Source organism: Typopeltis vanoorti, chromosome 9 (genome assembly GCF_054136105.1).
Source record: "Typopeltis vanoorti isolate ZY-2024b chromosome 9, IOZ_Tvanoo_1.0, whole genome shotgun sequence".
NCBI lineage: Eukaryota > Metazoa > Arthropoda > Arachnida > Uropygi > Thelyphonidae > Typopeltis > Typopeltis vanoorti.
Genome location: NC_143557.1, coordinates 119,301,536 through 119,322,639, shown reverse-complemented (window position 1 = coordinate 119,322,639; position 21,104 = coordinate 119,301,536). Strand labels below are relative to the sequence as shown.

At 35.3% G+C, this 21,104-nt stretch overlaps 1 protein-coding gene across 1 annotated transcript in view; it reads right to left on the bottom strand.

Moving 5' to 3' along the window:
* Positions 1-21,082, bottom strand: part of LOC150103469 (dnaJ homolog subfamily A member 2-like) — a 138,068-nt gene extending 116,986 nt beyond the window's left edge. The window contains exon 1 of the mRNA XM_090398213.1: positions 20,989-21,082. Coding sequence (XP_090254339.1) covers positions 20,989-21,057 — 69 coding nt within the window. The 5' untranslated portion in view covers positions 21,058-21,082. The remainder of the gene's footprint in view (positions 1-20,988) is intronic.
* Between the last annotated feature and the right edge of the window lie 22 nt (positions 21,083-21,104).

Sequence of the window (21,104 nt, the reverse complement as noted above, 5' to 3'; positions counted from 1 at the left end):
CTTTAGATTAGTCCTGCTCATATTCTTAAATGCTAGTAATGTCAAGATCCTTTCTCATATCTCAATATGATTTGACCACTGATATCTTTGTTCACTCTTGTAATTTAAAGTACTCTAGTCTTAGAACATTGTTTTATTTCTACTATAGCTCTTAGATTCATAAGTTATATTTTACTTATAAAGAAATTATATTTTTGTTTTAAACTTTTACAAGTGTAAGCAAACAGTTTGCAAGTGAAGTGTGAAGTATTTTCAATTGAAATAAAGGTTGAAACTGGTAGATTGACCTTTCCTGTACTGTTTTTGAATTATGGGATATTTAGGCAACTGATGTGAAGTCAACAACCTCCACATGCAAGTAGACCAGTCATGAAGATATCTCACAGATACTATGCTTATAAGAATATAATTTGTCAAGGTAATTATATTTTGTAACACTGGTAAAATATTCTACGTCTCTAAAAGTGGCCTGAACAGTGTTGCATACAGCTATTTTGGCTAATTTCTCTCTTATTCCATATAATTTTATTAAATTGGCTCTATTTTGAATAGCTGAAATATTTTATTTGTTCTATAGGTTATCTATCCATAATGAACTTTTTCATGTCAGTTATTCAATTTAGTTAAAGAATTTTGGAGACTTGCAGTGGATTAGTTTTCAAATACAATGCAAACATAACGTGAGTTGAGTGATATCAGGTTGAAAGCTGCCTTCTTTCATTATGTGTGATTGTTATAAATGAATAAGAATAGAGATCGTATGATTACATCACACCATTTTCCTATACTACCTTAAATTTCAATATTCAAATATATTTATATTATATAACTGTAGCATTCTGAAAAGCGTTTCTTTTGGCACCTTGTATACTTTCCCAGATTTACAAAATAAATGGAGATCCCTATATTCCAAAGATTTCTCAACTATTTCTCACAAAATGAAAATATATTCACAATAATTGCTAACTGGCCTGAAACTAACTTGTTCTTTTTCCCAAGTATCACTTTCATAATTTTTCTTAATCTCGTGTCAAGTATCGCTTGCATAAATTTTAATCTGAAATATTCAAAAATCTGTAATTCTCAGATTATTATTATTTAATATAGAGATGGGTACTATGAAAGTTCTACTCCAATCATTTGGAATTTGACCTTCTGAGTTACATAGTCACTGTAAAACTTATTTTTCTATTTCATGCATTTCTGATTGAATATTATCTATCCCCAGCTGCTTTTTCACATTTCATGTCTGATGGTCTTTTCAATGTTTTCAACTGATAAGCAACACCGACTGTATTCCTCTTGAATACTTCCCAACACAGTTCTGTCACCATCTTATTTAGCATCTGTACCGACATCCAACATATCAGCTACATCACCTCCATCATCTAGTTCTTTGTATAGTATTCCTTTCCTCCATTTTTAACATTTTTCAATAGCCTCCATGTCTTCTATTTTCTTACCAATGCCTTCTCACATCTGTTTAGTTATTTTTATGCATAGCTCTTACATTTTTCTGTTTTCGCTCAGAGTACATACCAACTTATTTGCTAAGAACATTTCCTTTGTCAGCTGCCTTCTCTAATGAGTTGAAAAATTCGTTCACTTATTTCTTAGAGCATTTTGTAGGCCCACAGCCACAAAATTCTACTTGAAATTGCCTGCCAATCAATTTTTTGGTGACAAATACTATTATTATTATTTGACACCTCCAGGAAGTCCAAGGACTCATCGATGGAAGACACCTGCTCTACAACTGTCTCTACTACTCAATCCATCAACTGACAGCAACTAAACCAACGACATCTGCTGCCGACCACCACTAGTATTTCCACAGACACAAACATCCATGCCCAGAGCAGGATTCGAACCCACAGCCTTTTGGCTGGAGAGTGTACATGCTAACCATTCGGCCAGCCGTTACTGCTTCCTGTGCCTGATCACCACCACAAAATTCCTGATACAGTAATCCCTTGATTAATGCGTCATTTTTTTTTGATACCCAAATTCGATTAGCGCGCCTATATACATCTTGAAAATAAATGTTACAGATTTTAAAAATTTTCTATCTATACATTTTTATGGTTAACTATTTTAAAAAATCACTCACCAGAATGAAATAATTTAGTTACTGATTTAAAACATTTTACAGTTATTTTTAATGGCATACTACACTATTTCCATGTACAATATGTTCCAAAATTTTACCACCAAAATTTATGTTGTCTGCTATAGCAGTGCTTCCCAAACTTCTGGATGTCAGGGCCCCCCTTTGCAAAAATTAAAATATTTCATGGCCCCCCTCAAAAAAAAATCGTAATAGAGGGATATATTATTATAATATTTATTGTATTTATATTCAATACAAAACATACACAGCGAATATTGCAAAAATCAAATGCATATATTACATTTTTTGCCTCTTACCGTTTGGTTCTGAAGACAATGCGGGCTGTTCTGGTAAAATATGAAATACTGTCTTTTTTTTTTTTTATTTATCAGCCACTTATCCATTTCAGGGTTAAATTTTTTAACGTAGAATAGATCAAATAATATCACCACTTACCGATACTGGCACACCACAGACTGATAACATGAAATTAGTGAATATTACCTGAATAAGGGAATCCCCGGACCAGGAACATTTTTCTCTTTTGTGACTTTTCTCCCTTTACGATAATTAAGCCTAACGCGAAACAGACAGCAAAGGCTGGTTATTAAAACGTGCATATGATTGGTGCGGTATTAACAAAAGATCGTGCAACCGAAAGATAAAAGCATAGCTGACAATTGAGTGGAAATGCTAACTCTCTTCAACCGAATTCCATATGCGAAACTGCCATAACATTCATTATATATATATAGTTTTAACACTTCCAGTTGAATTTTATTGCTGCCTTGGGAAATCGAACTCACACACATCTAATTAATAACAATTGTTTTTAGTTAAATACTGTGTTTGCCCATACAACATATGGTTTTATTTCAGTCTATACAGACTAGTTTCTGTATGAGTGGCCATGTGATTCATTAATTAGTGTTTTTATCCCAGTTGTCTCTAATTGCACTATCTATTGAGAAATATATTACACAGACTCCTCATACCTTATTCACTGGCATAATAAAAGTACTTGTTTTTATTGCCTCTGCAGTATAGTGGCTCTTAGGGAGGGCGTGTTTACCACTGCAAGCAAGTTACTATCTCCCCACATGAACTTGCTTAAGCTTTTTTTCATGTGTGAAGTATATGCGAAACTTTTATTGGTAACAGAAAACTAGCTCGGATGACAGTGATAATATAAAACGAGTTTTGAAATGTATATAGAGTCAATATCAACAGTCCCTGATTACGAACGTGTGATGAAAGGGACAGGAAGATTTGGAGCTTCCTTGGAGAGCATTCGAAGTAAATACAATTAACCACTGCTTTGAAATGAAACATATGAATAAGCAATATTTACTAATATTCATTAAGCGCCGAAATACGCAGGAAGCAAAGTTTGTGAACCAACACCCATGTGTGAATTTTTCCATTAAAATATAAAAAATAACAAAAAAGAAATAATAAATAATAAAAATTAAATACGTTTTTTTACTTAAATATAAAGAGCTAATAAGTTTCAGCAAAGCTACCGACTTTGCTGCAAGATTTCCGGTATTGCACTACGTGCTAGGGTCACTTGCATTTAGCGGACGCTTAGTGATCGCCGATACTTTATAGTTTACTATACTATATTCGGCAAGAAACTCTCTGATTCCAATCTTTGAGTTTCTTATTCGGTTTTAAAACAATGTGGGATTTAATATCCCCTTAATTTAAATAATGTTTCTTTTAAAATAAAAAAAAAATCTACTTAGTCTTAAAACATTTTAGATTTGTTTTCATTATTTCATGCCCCCCCCCCCAACAAAACCTATGGCCCCCAAGGGGGTCACAGCCCACAGTTTGGGAAGCGCTGTGCTATAGTACGCCCACAGATTCGAGACCTTCAACACTTCTGCACATGTCACAAAAAGGAGAATCCATTCCAATAATAGGATAATCAATCCGTCTTCTAGGATGAGTTGTTTATTATTACACATCGGAATATTAAATTCTCTTTTATAAGCATTGTAGTTTTTAAAGTGGTAACTATTTCGCTTGTATAATAGTTGGGAAATTTTGTCTATAAAGCACGTGATTTCACATGTTGGCAACCAATTCGTACGTCCTTCATTTCTTTCTCCCCTTCAATGATAACGTCCAAGAGTTAATTAAATCTCATTCTGAAGAATTGAGTGATTCCGACCTGCTAAATTTAGATGCACAGGGGGATGATCCCAAAGAATATGAAGAAAATTTAACCACTGATAGTCAGCTAAAAGAGATTTGAAAATATTTTTTGTACAATCGAAATTTTTAAGCAGCGAAGTAGAGAGAAGTAGTAAAATTTGTGAAGAGTAGAAAAGACAATTGGCCATACTGTCAGTTGTTAAAAAAAAAAAAAAAAAAAAAAAAAAAAAAAAAAAAAAAAAAAAAATCCGAGCCAAACTATCAATTATTTGTTTAGAAGTAGAATAATAAATTTATATTCTGAATATGTTTTATCGTCTTTCAACTTCATGGTTTTCCTTTAACTAGGCCCTGAGACATACCCTAATTCTTTTATAAAAAAAAAAGGGTCAAAAAAGAAATCTGAGGAACGAATTATACATTTTCCCCATAGGTTATTATATTCGATTAGTGCACCTGTTTTAAAGAATGCATTAGGCGCACAAGGGATTGCTGTACATGTCCTTAAGGGGTATACAGGATATGATAGTACTACATGAAAAATTTACATCATTACCAACTTCCCATCTACAATTTTCCTCCAAATTAGTCTGTTACCTTCTAAGGCATCGCTTCCCAAACTGTGGACCACAGTTTGGGAAATAATGAAAACAAATTCAAATTTAAAATGGTTTAAGACTAAGTAGATTTTTTTTTAATCTTAAAAGAAACGTATTTAATTTTTATTATTTATTTTTTGTTCGTTTTTATAATTTAATGGAAAAAATCACACATTGGTGTTGGGTCACAAATGTTGCTTCCTGTGTATATCGGTGCTTAATGAATATTAGTAAACATATGCTTATTCATATAAGTTTCATTTCAAAAGGTATTGATAAGCACAAAAAAGATTACAAACACAAAATCTTGAATATAAATTGTATTGAAGATAAATACAATAAATATTATAATAACATATGTCTATATTACAATTTTTTTTTGATGGGAACCCCCCCCCCCCTTGAAATATTTAAATTTTTCCAAAGGGGGTCGTGGCATCCATAAGCTTGGGAAGCATTCTAAGGAACTTTTTACAGTATCAATCCACCTATATCTTGGTCTTCCTCTGTGTCCTTTTTCTGCCAACCAAGAAAAGAACACTTATCTTTCCCCTTCCATTTTGTTTAAGTGATCATACCACCTGAGATTGGCTCTGCTAACACATTCCTCGATGTTGACAATGTGAAGTTTTTTCCTAATATCGCTGTTTTTAATACGATATTGCCATTGATGCAATCTGTTCATGCCCCTAATTTTTCTCAGGCCTCTTATATCCATAAGTTAAAATTGGTTTGAACACTGTCATGTATACAGCTAATTTAGTGTTTTGGCTAATTTCTCTCTTATTCGGTATAAATTTATTCAGTTGACTTCCTACCATACCAGCTTTGTTGATTTTGTTGTCCATTTCCATATTTAATTTACCATCTTCACTAAAAATCGTGCCTAAAGTACCTGAAATGTTTTTAGTTGATATTTTCAATGTTTCTGCCTATTTTTTCATTGTCTTTGTCTTGTTATTGCTGACCTTCATACCATATCTATTATAACAGTTATTCAATTTTGTCAGGGAATCTTGCAGACTTGTAGCTACTTTATTTAGAAGTATAACATCATCTGCATAAAGCAAAGAGCTAAGATTAACATATCCAATTTTGATATCAGGTCTAATACCACTTTCCTTCATAATGTGATCCATATAGATAATATCAGAGGCAATAACACACATCCTTGTCAGACATTAGATTTAACATAAAACCATCTTCCTATACTTCAATTCTAACTGCTGATTTATATAATTGAAAGACTATATAGTGCTTGATATAATACTCCAGACACCATATAACTGTAGCATTTTGAATAGCTTCTCTCTTGGCACCTTGTCACATGCTTTTCCAGATCTACAAAACTCAAATACGGATCTTTGTTATATTCCTATGATTTCTCAACTATCTGTAGTAAACTGAAAATCTGATCCTGACAGCCTATTTGGTCTGAATCCAGCATGTTCCTCACGAAGGTTCTCTTCAACAATCCTTCTCACCCATTTCTCTAATATACTTGCATATATCTTACCAGGAACACTCACGAAATAGCACTGTAATTGTCACATTTTTTTATTTCCCTTTTTATATGAGTACTATGAGAGCTCTACTCCAATCATCTAGAATTCGTCCCTTTGTCCAGGCCTTCTGAACTTTGCAGTGCAGCCACTATAACTTTTATACCTCCATATTTGAGCATTTCTGGTCGAATATCATCTACTCCTGCTGCCTTTCCACATTTCAGGCCTTTTCTACTTCAAACATATGTATTCCTGATTGCCATCACTTCTTGTTTCATTTAGCATTTTTTCAAAGTAATTACTCCATAGTTCAAGAATATCTTTTCCTCCTGTTTTCATGTCACCTTTATTATCTCCGATTCCTTTTAGAGCACCCATTTCTGAGCTTGTCACCTTCTTGATATTTATTTTCTATGTTCTTGCCAAAGTCCTCCCATGACTTTTGTTTAACTAGTTTTACAGTGTTTCGCTTTCTTACATTTGTCTCTGTATTCTCTAAGAGCACAAGCTGACTTATTTGCCAGGAACTTTTGATATGCTTTCTTCTTTTCATTCATTGCCTTTAACTTTCTTTGTCCACCATGGGGTTCTAATTTTTCTATCCTTGCAGATAACTTTACCACATGCCTCTATAGCTGAATCAATCAGGGTTTTCTTCAAGGCTTACCACTGAATCTCCACGGTTTGATTCCTGTTCTCAAACTCTTTCATTTTTTCTTCAATAATCTTTGTGTATTTTAGTTGGATTTATTGGTATCTTAGATGCAGTTCACATTTGAGAGCTGCTCAACTTTTGTTCGCTTTAAAACCATCTTAAATGTTATTCTTTTCAATATGAAATTGAATTTTATCCTGCTCAAGACTGGTGATCAATTCCAATTTCAAATCATCTGTACACTCGGATGTTCTGCACCAGAGAAAAAACATCACTATCAACAATAACATAGTCAATGAGACTTTTCTTATTATTTGCCTCTTCTCTCCATGTGAATTTGTGTACATTTTTATGTTGGAACATGGCGTTAATAATAACCTGAGCAGAAATGCAACAGGTATTTGCCATTATTATTTATTAGCTTTCTATGTTCTCCAAATTTTCCCAAAACATTTTTGTATATATGTATTTTTTGTATGTCTGACAATCATTTCCTTCTCTGCTATTTAGATCCCTGACAAGTACCTCCTTTTTCATTGTGTCAGTTGCTTTCTCTAAAGCTTCAAAAAATTCCTGCACTTGTACCTTAGTAGAACCTTCTGTGGGACCATAGTCACAAATAAGTCTCATTGTCCAGTTCCCCATTCTCATATTTGCCCACATCACTCTATTCGAGATTGACTGCCATTCAAGAAGTTTAGCCTTGTATTTAGTGTTGAATACTATAGCTACGAAGGGAAACGAGGCCAATGACGTCCTAAAAGAAGGTGGAGGGATGAATTGTCAAATTTTGTTGGGGAAAATTGGTCAACCATTGCCGAGAACAGAGAAAGGTGGAAAGAACTGGAGGAGGCCTTCGTCCAGCAGTGGACAGAAAATGGCTGAAAAAAAGAAGACTATGGCTACTCCTTTTTCTTGTCATTGCCTGAATATAACATTTTGTACTTATGGCCCAGAAAGATCACCAGTTTTTGTCTTTTTTGTTTTAGTCATCCCTATTATGTCGATCTGGTACTTATCCAACCCCTCAGCTTTGTCCATTTCTTTGCCATTCAAGCTTCTTACGTTGATAGTACTGATCTTGAACTCTGGTGATGTTGAGTTGGGGTAGGTTTTAGGATTTGTTCCAGTAGCTGACTTTTTGCTGTTTGCCCTGGTTCCCTGGTGAAAACGTGGACCTTGTTTAACCAGGCGACGTCCTACCAGGCATGAAATTTTGTCATGTTGACCATCATTGATATTTTGGTTTAAGCCAACAAGAATACAATTTGGTCAGCTAAATCCCAAACTGCCAACCCATCCTCGTTCGTTCAGTATCCAGGTAGATACCTAAAAGGGTGCACCACGAGAAGGTGAGGATTGGACATTTGGTCAGAAGCTCTGGTCGGTTCTCTGTATTCACTTAAGGGCTATGTGGAGGTCTCCTCTCAGTTATATAGGTTTGACCCTTAAGTACCCCCTGGATCAGCTGAATCAGTTAATTTTCAAGAGATCTGAAAAGTTTTAGAATATATTAGTCATCTTTCATGAAAATAATTAGTCCACCTACTGTATTAACCAATGGTGAAAGAGGGAAATAACAAGAAAGGGCTTCACTGACTGAGTTTCTTCACCCAAAAATTGTTGGAATAATTGAACGTGGTTGGATAAGAATGATATCCTGACAGGAATAGAAATGGAAAGGCATAATGTTTTTTTTGTGAGGAGAGACCTGATAAGGGTGGGGAAGTGCTGATGATAGCAGGGAAATTATGTTCACATAAAGTGGAGATGCAAGAGGGAAATAGTGGTAATGGTTTTGAGTCAATATGGTACAAAGTGGAGGTTAGCAGGAAGAGATATTTAGTTGGATGTTGCTACAGGCCAGGGAATGTGGAGGGTAGTGGAGAAAAAATGTATAAGCAATGTGGATTAGTGGTTGATTTTAATTATGTAATATAAGATTGGAATGGAGAGAGCTTTTGGGTATAAGGAAATTGAATTTCTTGAGAGACAACTATCTTAGCAGTATGTAAGGGAGTGCACATGACGATCAAGTCTTAGATTATTTCATAAGAGGATGTGATCATTCAAGTGGTAGCCAGCCATATGAAGACTTCTGTGAGAAAAGGCCAGTGATTATGACAAGCTAAGGAAAGAGAGCTTGGAGCTACATCATAAGAAAGTAGGAATGAGGAATTAAGCAGGAAGGAGATAAATGCTGCTTGAGAATTAACCAAGAGATATTTAACAATATCAATGTACAAATGTATTCTGATGATCAAAAGCTGAAGGTATGAAATCTGAAAAAAGAAGGTAATGCGGAGTCAGCACAAGATGAATAATGGTAACAATCAATTGCATGCAGAGTACAAACAGCAGGCCAAGAAGGAAAGCAAAAGTTTGTGTATGAAGATATTTCATGCACAAACTTTGCTTACACTTGGACAAAGGATTAAACAAGAATATAATTTCGATAAGTTTAACTTATAACCAAGTGAAAAAAATCTACTTCTGCAGCAGAAGTGCAGTATGAGCAGAAATTAGCAATTATGGGCAAGAAAAATGTGAGTTATCCTGTTATGTGGGAAGTAGAAAGAAGAATGGTAAGATGTTAATGAATGAAGATGGTAGATAGGCAACTGCTGCAAAGAACATAGGCGAGGTATTCAGTGAACAATTCAGAGCGTTTCATCCTCATCAGTGTGAAATCATGTGAAGCACAGGTGTAGAGGAAATAGGAGCGGATGGCTTAATTACAAGCAAGACGTATATGAGGAATTACCTAGGTCGATGTCAATAAGGCAATAGGATTTGATGATATATTTCCATGGACTAAAAGGGAATATTCCGGGGAGTTGGTAATAGCCCTGAAATACTTGTTTAATAAATCTTACAACAGCAATCCCAAAGGAGAAAAAAGAAAGTAAAATTATTCCACTAGACAATTTGGTACAGTGGAACAAGTATGGGACAACCTGTATATCTGAAGTTGTGGTTAAAAAGGTATTATAGTGATTAGTGAGAGCTAGCATACAGAAATGGGTTAATAACAGCAGTATTCTACAATTGTCAGCAAGAGTTATATTAAAGGGAAGTCATGTTCTACATATTTGCTTATGTACTATAACAAGGCAGCAAATGTATTGAAGGAAACACATATGCAGTGGTATACTTAGATTTTGCAAAGGTTTTTGATAGCCACATATGCTGATAACTAAATTGAAATGAATGCGATTGGACAACAGACTGGTGAGATGTGTAGGTGAGACCTATTTAATAAGGCAATAAGTCTAACCACTTGGCCAATCAGGCCAAGTGGTTAGAGTACACATTCTCCTACCAACAAGCTGATTATCTTCAGGCAGGAGATGAATTTCATTGCCGAATGCAAGACCACTGCTTCCACTTATTGGAGGCCAAAAGTGGCTTGAAAAATTCCTATGTTTGGTCTTTAGAGCAGAGTTTTCTATGTAAAACATACATTAAAAAAATCCTTAAAATCCATAGTACAAATGTACTATAGGTTTACCAATAACCTTTCATGGGTAGGAACCACATGGGGAAAAAAAAAAAACCTTGACTGTCAGATATCAGCAAGCTATACACTGGTGGAAAGCATTCTAGAAGAGGAATGTTACTAGTACAGTACCACAGGGATCCGTTTTGTGACCAATGTTGTTCAATTTGTATATTAATGATGGGTTTAACTTGAGATATGCAACAGTTTGCAGATGATGCGACATGGGAAGAACACTGAAGAGCCAAGCAGACGTGGCCTTACAAGATGACTAGAATACATTATATGAGTGGGCAGGCAAGTGGAACTATCAGTTCAATGTTGCAAAGTATACATTTAGTAAGAAACTTTGAAGGGGGGGGGGGTAAAGGAGATGAGAGATCTGGGAGTGGTGATGGACAAGGACCTGAAGTTCAGAGGCCACATTGTGCAAGTTGTGAAATTATCACATTAGTAATGGCAAAGATGTGCACAGGAAATAAAGTGGCTATATAATGCCTTGATCAGGCCTCAGATTATTGTGCACAGATTTCGTAATTATTTTCATGGTGATAAAGATATGTTAAAAAAGGTTCCAGAGAAGATTTAAAGGTGGTAACAGGTCTTTGGAATAAGAGGCAAGACAGATCAAGGGAATGCAATTTGCAAAGCAATGTGAATAAGAGGAGAAGAGTAGATATGATTGAGATATAAGTTGGTCACTGTTACTAGTTTAACACAAATTTTTCATAGAACAAGAGGCCATGCCTGGAAACTGTATAAAGACTGTGTGAACAAAGGAGGAGAAATTTGTTCTTGGAGATAGGAATGCATTGCTGAGAGCAGACTCCTGGTTTTTAAGGGGATAAAGATATCTTAAGGAGAGTTTAGAGAGAGAATTAACTAAGTTGGTGTTGGAGTATATGGAATGTGGGATATAAAGACCAACTCAGGGTATGCAATTTGCAGAGCATGGTGAATAAGAAAAAATATGATCGAGATGCATAAGTTGGTGAGTAGTCATTAACCAGATTAATGTAGACACTTTTCAGAGTAAAGGGGAGGGGGGGGATGACAAGGGTAGAACAAGAGACCATCCCTGGAAACTGTATAAAGAGGACGTGAGCAGGTTCTTTGTATGGAGAGTAGAATGCATTGCCTGAGTGTGGTGAATGCAAACACATTGAAAGAGTTTAAGGCATGATTTGATGAGCTTTGTGTGTACCTCCCACAATCAGGCTAACTCCAAGAACAAATTTAATAATAAGGTGAGACACATTTTGGCAACTCGTATTGGTAAATATGACTTCTCCATTGATTCCACCTTGGTATCACCACCTCTGGGTCTGGCTCCCACTGACGAGACCTCAATAAAGGTCGAAACCAGTATGAGTAGCGGCCCTTCCCTTAATGCATAGCATTACACGTCTGCAAGGAGATGTACCTTGCATTATGGGAGATATTAAGAGTAGGTGTGATGAGAGCTTGGTCCACCTTTACCACGAGTTGCCTCAGTCCTGAAGATACTTCAGGCACAAACTTTGTTTGCTTACACTTGGATGAAGGATTAAACTAAATTTATTATAGTCTAACCAAGTGGGGGAAAACTTCCAACAATTCACCATCTATACATGATGCTATCTATCATCCACAAATAGTATTTATTTTATTTTTTGTCTGTAAATTGCATGTTCTGCCACCAATCTGCTTGTATGAAGGATGAAAATTCTGAGTTTCTCAGGGGGAAAAAACTTACTACCCCTGTACAAGATCTAACTTGCCTTCAATCAAAGTCATATGGATTTTTTTTTTGACTATCCTTGCTGATGAGAATCGAACCAGGTCTTTTCCCCAAAGAAAAGATGCAATGTCCTTCCAAATGTGCTATGCAGGTGCTTATTCTTCCAGTATCCAACAATCACTTGTTCTCCCACAACCAGCACTAAATCCCTCATGTGTGTACTTTTCATATCCAAAACATCACCATGCTCACCCCCTCAAAGGAAACAGACCTTGTACACCCCTTCTATCCACCAAACAGATGACTTCATAGGTATTGCAGTTAATGGAGAACTTCGTATTATTTAGCAATTCCACCAACAAAAGGTTAAAAATCGGTTCAAATAATACATAACAAGAATGGGGGGGGGCAGATGACTATATCATATTGAAACTGCCCCAGTATTCCACAATGCTTATCACACTTCCTTTAGGATGTTTATATTACTATGAATTATGGGAAGTGACACTACCTGGACTAGTTTTATGTTTATTGAGGTTTCATCAGTAGAAGCCATATCCATGAGAATCTAAAGCACATCAGCAACTTGGTTGTGTAAATGATTAAATAAACTGGAAAGTGCTTCTCTGGAAATAAAATGTTTTTTTTTATGATGCTTGCAATAAGCAAGATGGTAGCAGCGTTACTCTAGAGAATAGAAATAAATTTAAACACAGAACAGTACTCAAGTGTTGTTCTATGATTCCAGAGAATCACCAGATTCACAATAAGGTTTACACATTTAGAGATAATACCTTCCTTTAAATGCATTGAAACTGACCACCCATTCTGGCAATGTATTTCACTCACTGCTATCTATCAAAAAATCTTCACTCTTACAAGACGTAGTTTCCAGGGATAACTTTTCTCCTTTCACCTACTGCCCATATAATATCTCTTCAACCTACTATATAGACTCTTCTTATTAACTTATAGTCTCAATCATACAAAAAGAAAAATATATCAAATGAGGTCCTAGAGAGCTCAGTGAGTGGTTTGCTAATAATGCAAATGATTTGGGTAAAAGCATATTCAGTTTTCTCAATGGTACAAAGCTGGAGAAAGTTATTAGAAATGTCATTGACGTGATGGTCCTTTTAGAGGATGCGAATCAACTTCTATGGGTAGACAGTGACAATATCAGTTCAATAAATTTAAATATAAGGCACATTTCAGAATTTCAAGATGGAAAGCTATATACTATATCATGGCTGTAGAAGAGATGACAGAGGTAAGAGATCAGAGTAACAACAGCCAAGAATTGAAGTTGTGTGTATATTATATAAACAGTGATGACAACCTAAGTATCTGCTGTTGTGATAAAAGAAATATTTACAAAACAGACAAAGGGGACTGTTGTTCCCTTGTATAGTTTGATCAGACTAGAAAACCACATTTGATCATTGTTTTTCATGAAGATATAGACATGTTATAATGCAAAAGGCAAGTAACTAAGGTTATTTCAAAGCCGCAAAATGCAACTGAAAATAAAACAAAATGAAGACAGACTGAGCAGGATAAATACTTTAGAAAGTTCAACAATTGGTTCTAGGACACTAATGTACTATAGATTATACAACCTTTTGGATGGGATTCACATAAAGAAACGACAACAGAAAAAAAAAGCTTTAATGGTAAAAAGAAATAAGAGGTCTAGCTTAGAAATCGAATGAATCTCTTGTAAGTGTTTGCATGGAATGTATAGAGAGCATTATGAGTATGAAGAGTGAATGAATTTCCATATGGTCAAGTTTGTGTCATTACAAATGCATGCTGTCGTAATAATTACTTCTCCGTCTCCTTATCTGCCAAGCTCTGCAAATTATATTAACATTTTGACAGCCAACATTCCAAAAACCTAAACTAAAACAACATTTAGTCATTTAAGTCTGGATCTTCACTAATTTTTTTTTATTTAAAAAACATAAATAAATAAAACTTAACTCAGGGAGCTATACAAGCTCATATAAAGAAGGCTTTTACATACACTATGGTGAACTCGACCGTACTGTCTGTTGGCCGGCAGTAGTTCTACAGAGAGCAGGTATGCTAACCACTCTGTCAACCAGGCAGATCAATATTACACTCCAGATATTATTATAATTATATATTATATTATTATATATCTAGATATGGACTTTTTCAATTGAAGGTGAATTAGCTGATCTCATACAGAGGTAGCAGTGTTTTTTCTGCCGGAAACTCTGGTTTTTCATCCCGCATACAGACAAATTGGCCCTTCTTTGCCTTTGTACTTATCCTTAATTCATTCACAGACGAAGCATTCACAACTACCTCTGGCAACGCATTCCACCCATTCACTCCCCCCCCCCCCCAAAAGCAAAAAATCTAGTCCTAACATCTTTGTTAACCACACTTATACAGAATCTCCAGGGATGGTCCCTCGTTCTATCCTTTCCTGCACTAGTCTTAAAAAAGTCGTCAGTATCAATCCTATAAAACCCCTTTAATAATTTATATGCCTCTATCATATCTCCTCTCCTACATCTATCAGCTAGTTTTTGGAGCCCACAGACCTGCAACAATCTTTGCAACTTGCCTCTGAATCTTCTTCACCATTTCTTCAACATCAAGAAATTCCAGGTGACCAGATCTGTGCGCAATAGTCCAAATGCAGTCTTATTAATGCCTTATAAAGTGGACAATCATTTACTTATCCCTGTTTGTCAGTGTGTAAATTATAGCCATGTAATTTGATATGATATTTTGACAACTTTTGCAATATGCTCGGGGTGCTTAAGGGTCAAAGCTGTATAACTGAGAGGAGACCTCCACATAGCCTTTAAAGGAATGCGGAGAACCGACCAGGGCTTCTGACCTAATGTCCAATCCTCACCCTGGCAATTTAGGATTTACTGACCAAACTGTATTCTTATTGGTTAAACCAAAATAAAATATGATGGTACATGACAAAATTTCATGCCAGCTGGGGAGTCACAAGGTTAAACAAGCCCCCCCCCCCATTGTTTTCGCCAGGGAACCAGGGCGAACAGCCAAAAGTCAGCTACTGGAACAAATCTTAAAGCACACCCCAACTCAACATCACCAGAGTTAAAGATCGGTACTATCAACATAAGAAGCCAGAATGGCAAAAATATGGAGATAGCTGAGGATTTGGATAAGTACCAGATCGACATAATAGGGGTGAATGAAACAGAAAAGACAAAACTAGCGAGATCTTTTTGAGTAATAAATACAAAATTGTTATGTTCAGGCAATGACAATCAAGGAAAAGGAGTAGCCATAGTATTCAACACAAAATACAAGGCTAATCTTCTTGAATGGCAGGCAGTTTCAAGTAGAGTAATGTGGACAAATGTGAGAAGGTTCTACTAAGGCAGAAGTGGAGGAATTTTTTGAGGCTTTAGAAAAAACAACTGACACAATGAAAAAGGAAAAGTTGGTCCTTGTTGGGGATCTAAACAGCAGAGTAGGAAATGATTATGAGACATACAAAAATCTTTTGGGAAAATTTAGAGAAAAGAGCAAAGCTAATAATAATGGCAAATATCTGTTGGATTTCTGCTCAGGACATGGATTGGTTATTACTAACACCATGTTCCAACATAAAAATGTGCACAAATTCACATGGAGAGAAAAGGCAAGGAATAAGAAAAGTCTCATTGACTGTTATTGTTGATAGTGATGTTTTCTCCCTGGTGCAAGACACCAGAGTGCACAGAGGATTTGAAATTGGAAGTGATCACTATTTAGTCTTGAGCAGGATAAAATTGAATTTCATATTGAAAAGAATGACATGTAAGAAAGTTTTAAAGCGAATAAAAGTTGAGCAGCTGTCAGATGTGAACTGTAGACTAAAATACACAAAGATTATTGAAGAAAAAATGAAAGAGTTTGAGAACAGGAACCAAACCTTGGAGATTCAGTGGTAAGCCTTGAAGAAAACCCTGATTGATTCAGCTATAGAGGCATGTGGTCAAGTTGTCTGCAAGGATAGAGAAATTAGAACCCCATGGTGGACAAAGGAAGTTAAAAGGCAGTGAATGAAAAGAAGAAATCATATCAAAAGTTCCTGGCAAATAAGTCAGCTTGTGGTCTTACAGAATACAGAGACAAATGTAAGAAAGAAAGCTAAACAGGGTGTAAAACTAGCTAAACAAAAGTCATGGGAGTCATGAGTCATGGGTTCTTGCCAAAGTCATGACTTTGGCAAGAACATAGAAAATAACTATCAAGAAGGTGGCAAAATATTCTAGAGTTGTTGAAGAAACTTAGGAATGGAGGAAAGAGTGCTGTAAAAGGAGTTAGAGATGATAAAGGTGACATGAAAATGGGAGAAAAAGATATCCTTGAAGTATGGAGTAATTACTTTGAAAAACTGCTAAATGAAACAAGTAGTGTTGACAGCACAGTGATAAAAAACACTGACCAGGCATGCAGTCAGGAATACATATCCATACTTGAAGAAAAAGCCAAAGACTTGAAATGTGGTAAGGCAGCAGGAGTAGATGATATTTGACCAGAAATGCTGAAGTATGATGGTATAAAAGTCTTACAGTGGCTGCACTGCATAGTTCAGAATGCCTGAACAGAGGGTCGAATTCCAGATGATTGGAGTAGAGCTCTCATACTACGTATATATAAAAAGGGAAATAAAACTGAATGTGAGAATTACAGAGGTATTTCCCTACTTAGTGTTCCTAGTAAGATATATGCAAGCATACTTGAGAAACGGTTGAGAAGAATTGTGAAAGAAAAGCTTGGTGAAGAACAAGCTGGATTTGGGACAAATAGAGGCTGTCAGGATCAGATCTTCACTTTACAACAAATAGTTGAGAAAGCATGGGAATATAACAAAGATCTGTATTTAAGTTTTGTCGATTTGGAAAAGGCATATGACAAGGTGCCAAGAGAGAAGCTATTCAATACGCTATAGTTATATGGTGTCAATGGGTCATTATATCAAGCAATACTTAGTCTTTATTTGAGCTGTAAGTCAGCAGTTAGAATTGAAGGGTGTACAGGAAGATGGTTTAATGTTAAATCTGGTGTGAGAGAAGGATATACATTATACCCTCTGTTATTCATTATCTATATGGATCACATTATGAAGGAAAGTGGTATTAAACATGATATCAAAATTGGAAATGTTAATGTCAGCTCTTTACTTTACGAGGAGACGATGTTATACTTCTATATAAATCAGCTACAAGATTCCCTGAATAACTATATTGAATAACTGTTGCAATAGATATGGTATGAAGGTCAGCAATAAAAAGACAAAGACAATGAAAATAGGCAGAATCATTGAAAATGTCAACTGTGTTGTGAATTTGAGAACCTGTGGAACAAGTAAAAATTTCAGCTACTTAGGCACGCTTTTTACTGAAGATGGTAAATTAAACAGAGAAATAGACAACAGAATCAGCAAAGCTGGTATGGTGGGAAGTCATTTGAATAAATTCATATGGAATAAGAGAGAAATTAGTCGGAACACTAAATTAGCTGTATACAAGACAGTGTTCAAACCAGTTTTAACTAATGGATCTGAGAGCTGGGTCAGAAGTAAAACACTTGACCAAAGACTAGAGACTGCAGATATGCGAGTCCTGAGAAAGATTAGAGGCGTGAACAGATGGCATCGATGGCGAGGATATTGGGAAAGAACTTGACATTGTCAGCATCCAGGAATGCGTTACAGAGCTAATCTCAGGTAGTATGGTCACTTTTAAACAGAATGGGCAAGGAAAGATTAGCAAAACAAGTGTTCTCTGCGAGGTTGGCAGGAAAACGATCCAGATGAAGACCAAGATATAGGTGGATTGATACGGTACAAAGTGCCTTAGACGATAGACATATAAGATCTGATAATGATAATATTGGAGTCTTGACAAATAACAGAATGATTTGGAGGAAAATTGTAGATAGGAAGTTAGTAATGATGTAAATTTTTCATGTAGTACTATCATATCCTGTACACCCCTTGAGGGTACATGGCATGATTTGATGATGAAATATGCTCTTTAAACTTGCGTTCTCTGCCCACAATAACTTCCAAGTCCCTTGCCTCGTCAACTTCTTGCAGTTCAGTTCCATTAATATAGTAAACAGTATATGATCTCATCCTCCCGAAGTACATCACCTTCCACTTAGCCACATTAAACCGACAGCCATTTACCTTAGTCCATACTGTCAATCTATTTAAGTCATCCTGCAAGATATCTACATTATCTGATTTGACTATTGCTCTTCCTAATTTTGCATCATCAGCAAACAAGTGGATATTTCCATTCAAATTATTTCCAATATCATTAATGTACAAATTAAACAATAGAGGACCAAGCACTGAGCCCTGAGGTACACCACTAGTCACCTGCTTTCTCCTGGGCTAAGCTCCTCCATAAACCACTCTTTGATATCTATCCACCAGCCACCCTCTAATTCAAATCACCAGCTTCGGATCCATACCCATTTGCTCCAATTTATGCAACAGAGTTCCGTGAAGAATCCTGTCAAATGCCTTTGCAAAGTCCAGCAGTAACATTGAATAAGGATTTCCTTTATCCAACTCCACTGTTACGTTATTATAGAAAGTAAGCAAGTTACTAAGACAAGACCTACCCTTCACAAAACCATGCTGTCCGTCAGAAAGTATCATACTGCTGTCCACCAGTCCTGAATTCTAATTTTTACCAATTTCTCCAAAACCTTAACCGCCACTCCAGATATATTGATTGGTCTATATTGATTGACATAAGCTGTAAGTAACTAATTAGTGTATTAAGATGGAATAGGTTAGAGTAATACTGGAGTAAAGACACTTTAGAAATTAGGAAATAAAATAAGTGACAAGTAGAATTTAACATATAATTTGTTTCTATTAGTACGTTCAAAAATGAACTAAAATTAGAAATTCTGAAAGGAAGAATTTTGCATGCACAATTACTAGTAAGGATGCTCCCCTTTTTTGACTAGTGGTTGTGCGCACACATACACATGCAGCTTAGAGGTAGGCACCAAAACGTGCTGGTTTCCAATCTTTCATAGTTGGTGGGACTAACATGAAGTGAATTTTAAATCTCAATGTTTTAAGCTAGAATCGAAAACAGAAAATCTTCGCTTTTATTTCTTTATACCATATCTCTTTTGTGAAACAGCACAGTATTACATTTTCAGCAATAAAATATTTTTTTAAAACAGAAGTGTTAAAACTTATTCAATGTGAATAAAAGTATGCATTTTAAATATATTTAATTAAAGCAACAAAGAATTCTAGTTTCCTGAATATCATAATTTGTCGACAGGATGATAAAATAAATGTCCAGACTAAATGGAACAGAAGATATAATAGGTACTTGATTAAATTAGTATGAAAGAGTATAGTTATGAACTATGTATTTCATCCAATTTTACTAAAGCAAATTAACAATAATCTGTAAGATGCAACTCAGAACTGAGATTCTTAAGTAAAAATGTTAAAATGAGCCTTCACAGCTCATCCTGTAATGACAATGCCATCTGAAAACTTCTGAGTTTAATTCTTGCTACAGCACAAAGAATCTTGATAAAGGCTTTTCAACTAAGCTAGCTGGTCTCATACAGAGCAGGTTCTTCCCCCCCACTGCCCGAAGAAAATCTGGATTTCACTCCCACAATACAGGCAAATTAACTAGAGAATATACAACTTATAGAACAAAAATGCATTTGCAAGACGGATCTGCATGGAATGGAGCCATGAGATAGATTGTGTTGTGCATAGAGTAGCTTTCAGTGATGAGTCCTGGGGTCTCCACGAAGGTGGCATGAAGATAATGACAAATATAAATCTAAATTTGAGTGGTTTCTCATTTTATACAATGGTAATTTTTTTGTTACTCTTCTATAAGTTCCAGATGATTGTAGGTACTTACATGGGCAAAAATTGTTGTGTGTTTTTGCAGTGATTTTTTTTTTTTTTTTTTAATGTTATACTGTTTAGCTGATCATATTTTTTGCAGGGGAAGGATGAATCAACAGACCATGACATTAAAACGTTTGACAACGGCAAATTTATATAGCACAATATATAGAGAAATGATCTAACGAATGCGACACCTAAAAACAAATATCAATGCTGGGGTGAAATTAATTACACTGGACGAACTGCGCAACTTCAATATACATTTTCATATTGTGCCTATATTTAAATAATTAAATATTTTATTTTAAAGCCTAATTATTTTAATTAACGTATTTACTTTCACGATTGTTAAGGAGACCTATCAGTTTGAAGTGTCTAAGTCAACGCTTGGAAACAAATTTTAAGAACATTCTTTGGCAAGCTAAAAAAAGAATTCAATTCCAACTCATCTTTTGATTGAAATGGCTAACAGAACTGCCAGCAAATGAATGAATGAATATGACTGGCATCCGTTTCGCACAGTTGGCGATATTTCGTTAATTTTTTTTAAAGAAAAAATCCTATAAAACATTGCAGCAGATAAAACAAAATTCCAGTATTATTTGTACATGAACTATTTATTTAATAAGAATGGGAGAAAAAAAAAAGTTCCTTAGCTTTTCAAATAAAAAGCAAAAGTACTGCAGACACAAAGGCAAAAATACTGCAGCGCAGTCCTTAAATTATCTAAAATTATAAACTTTATCATTGCAATATTTTAAGTAATTCAGAGCTTTCTAACCACTTGCATTGTAACAAATCATTAAAAAATATTACCCTTTTGATTTCATTATCTGTTGAATTTCTAGAGACTCCGAGAAGATCGTACAACTTAGTGTCAGCCATTTCGTCCTCACCAAAATGTTCGACGTTGACGTAACTAAGATAGAATA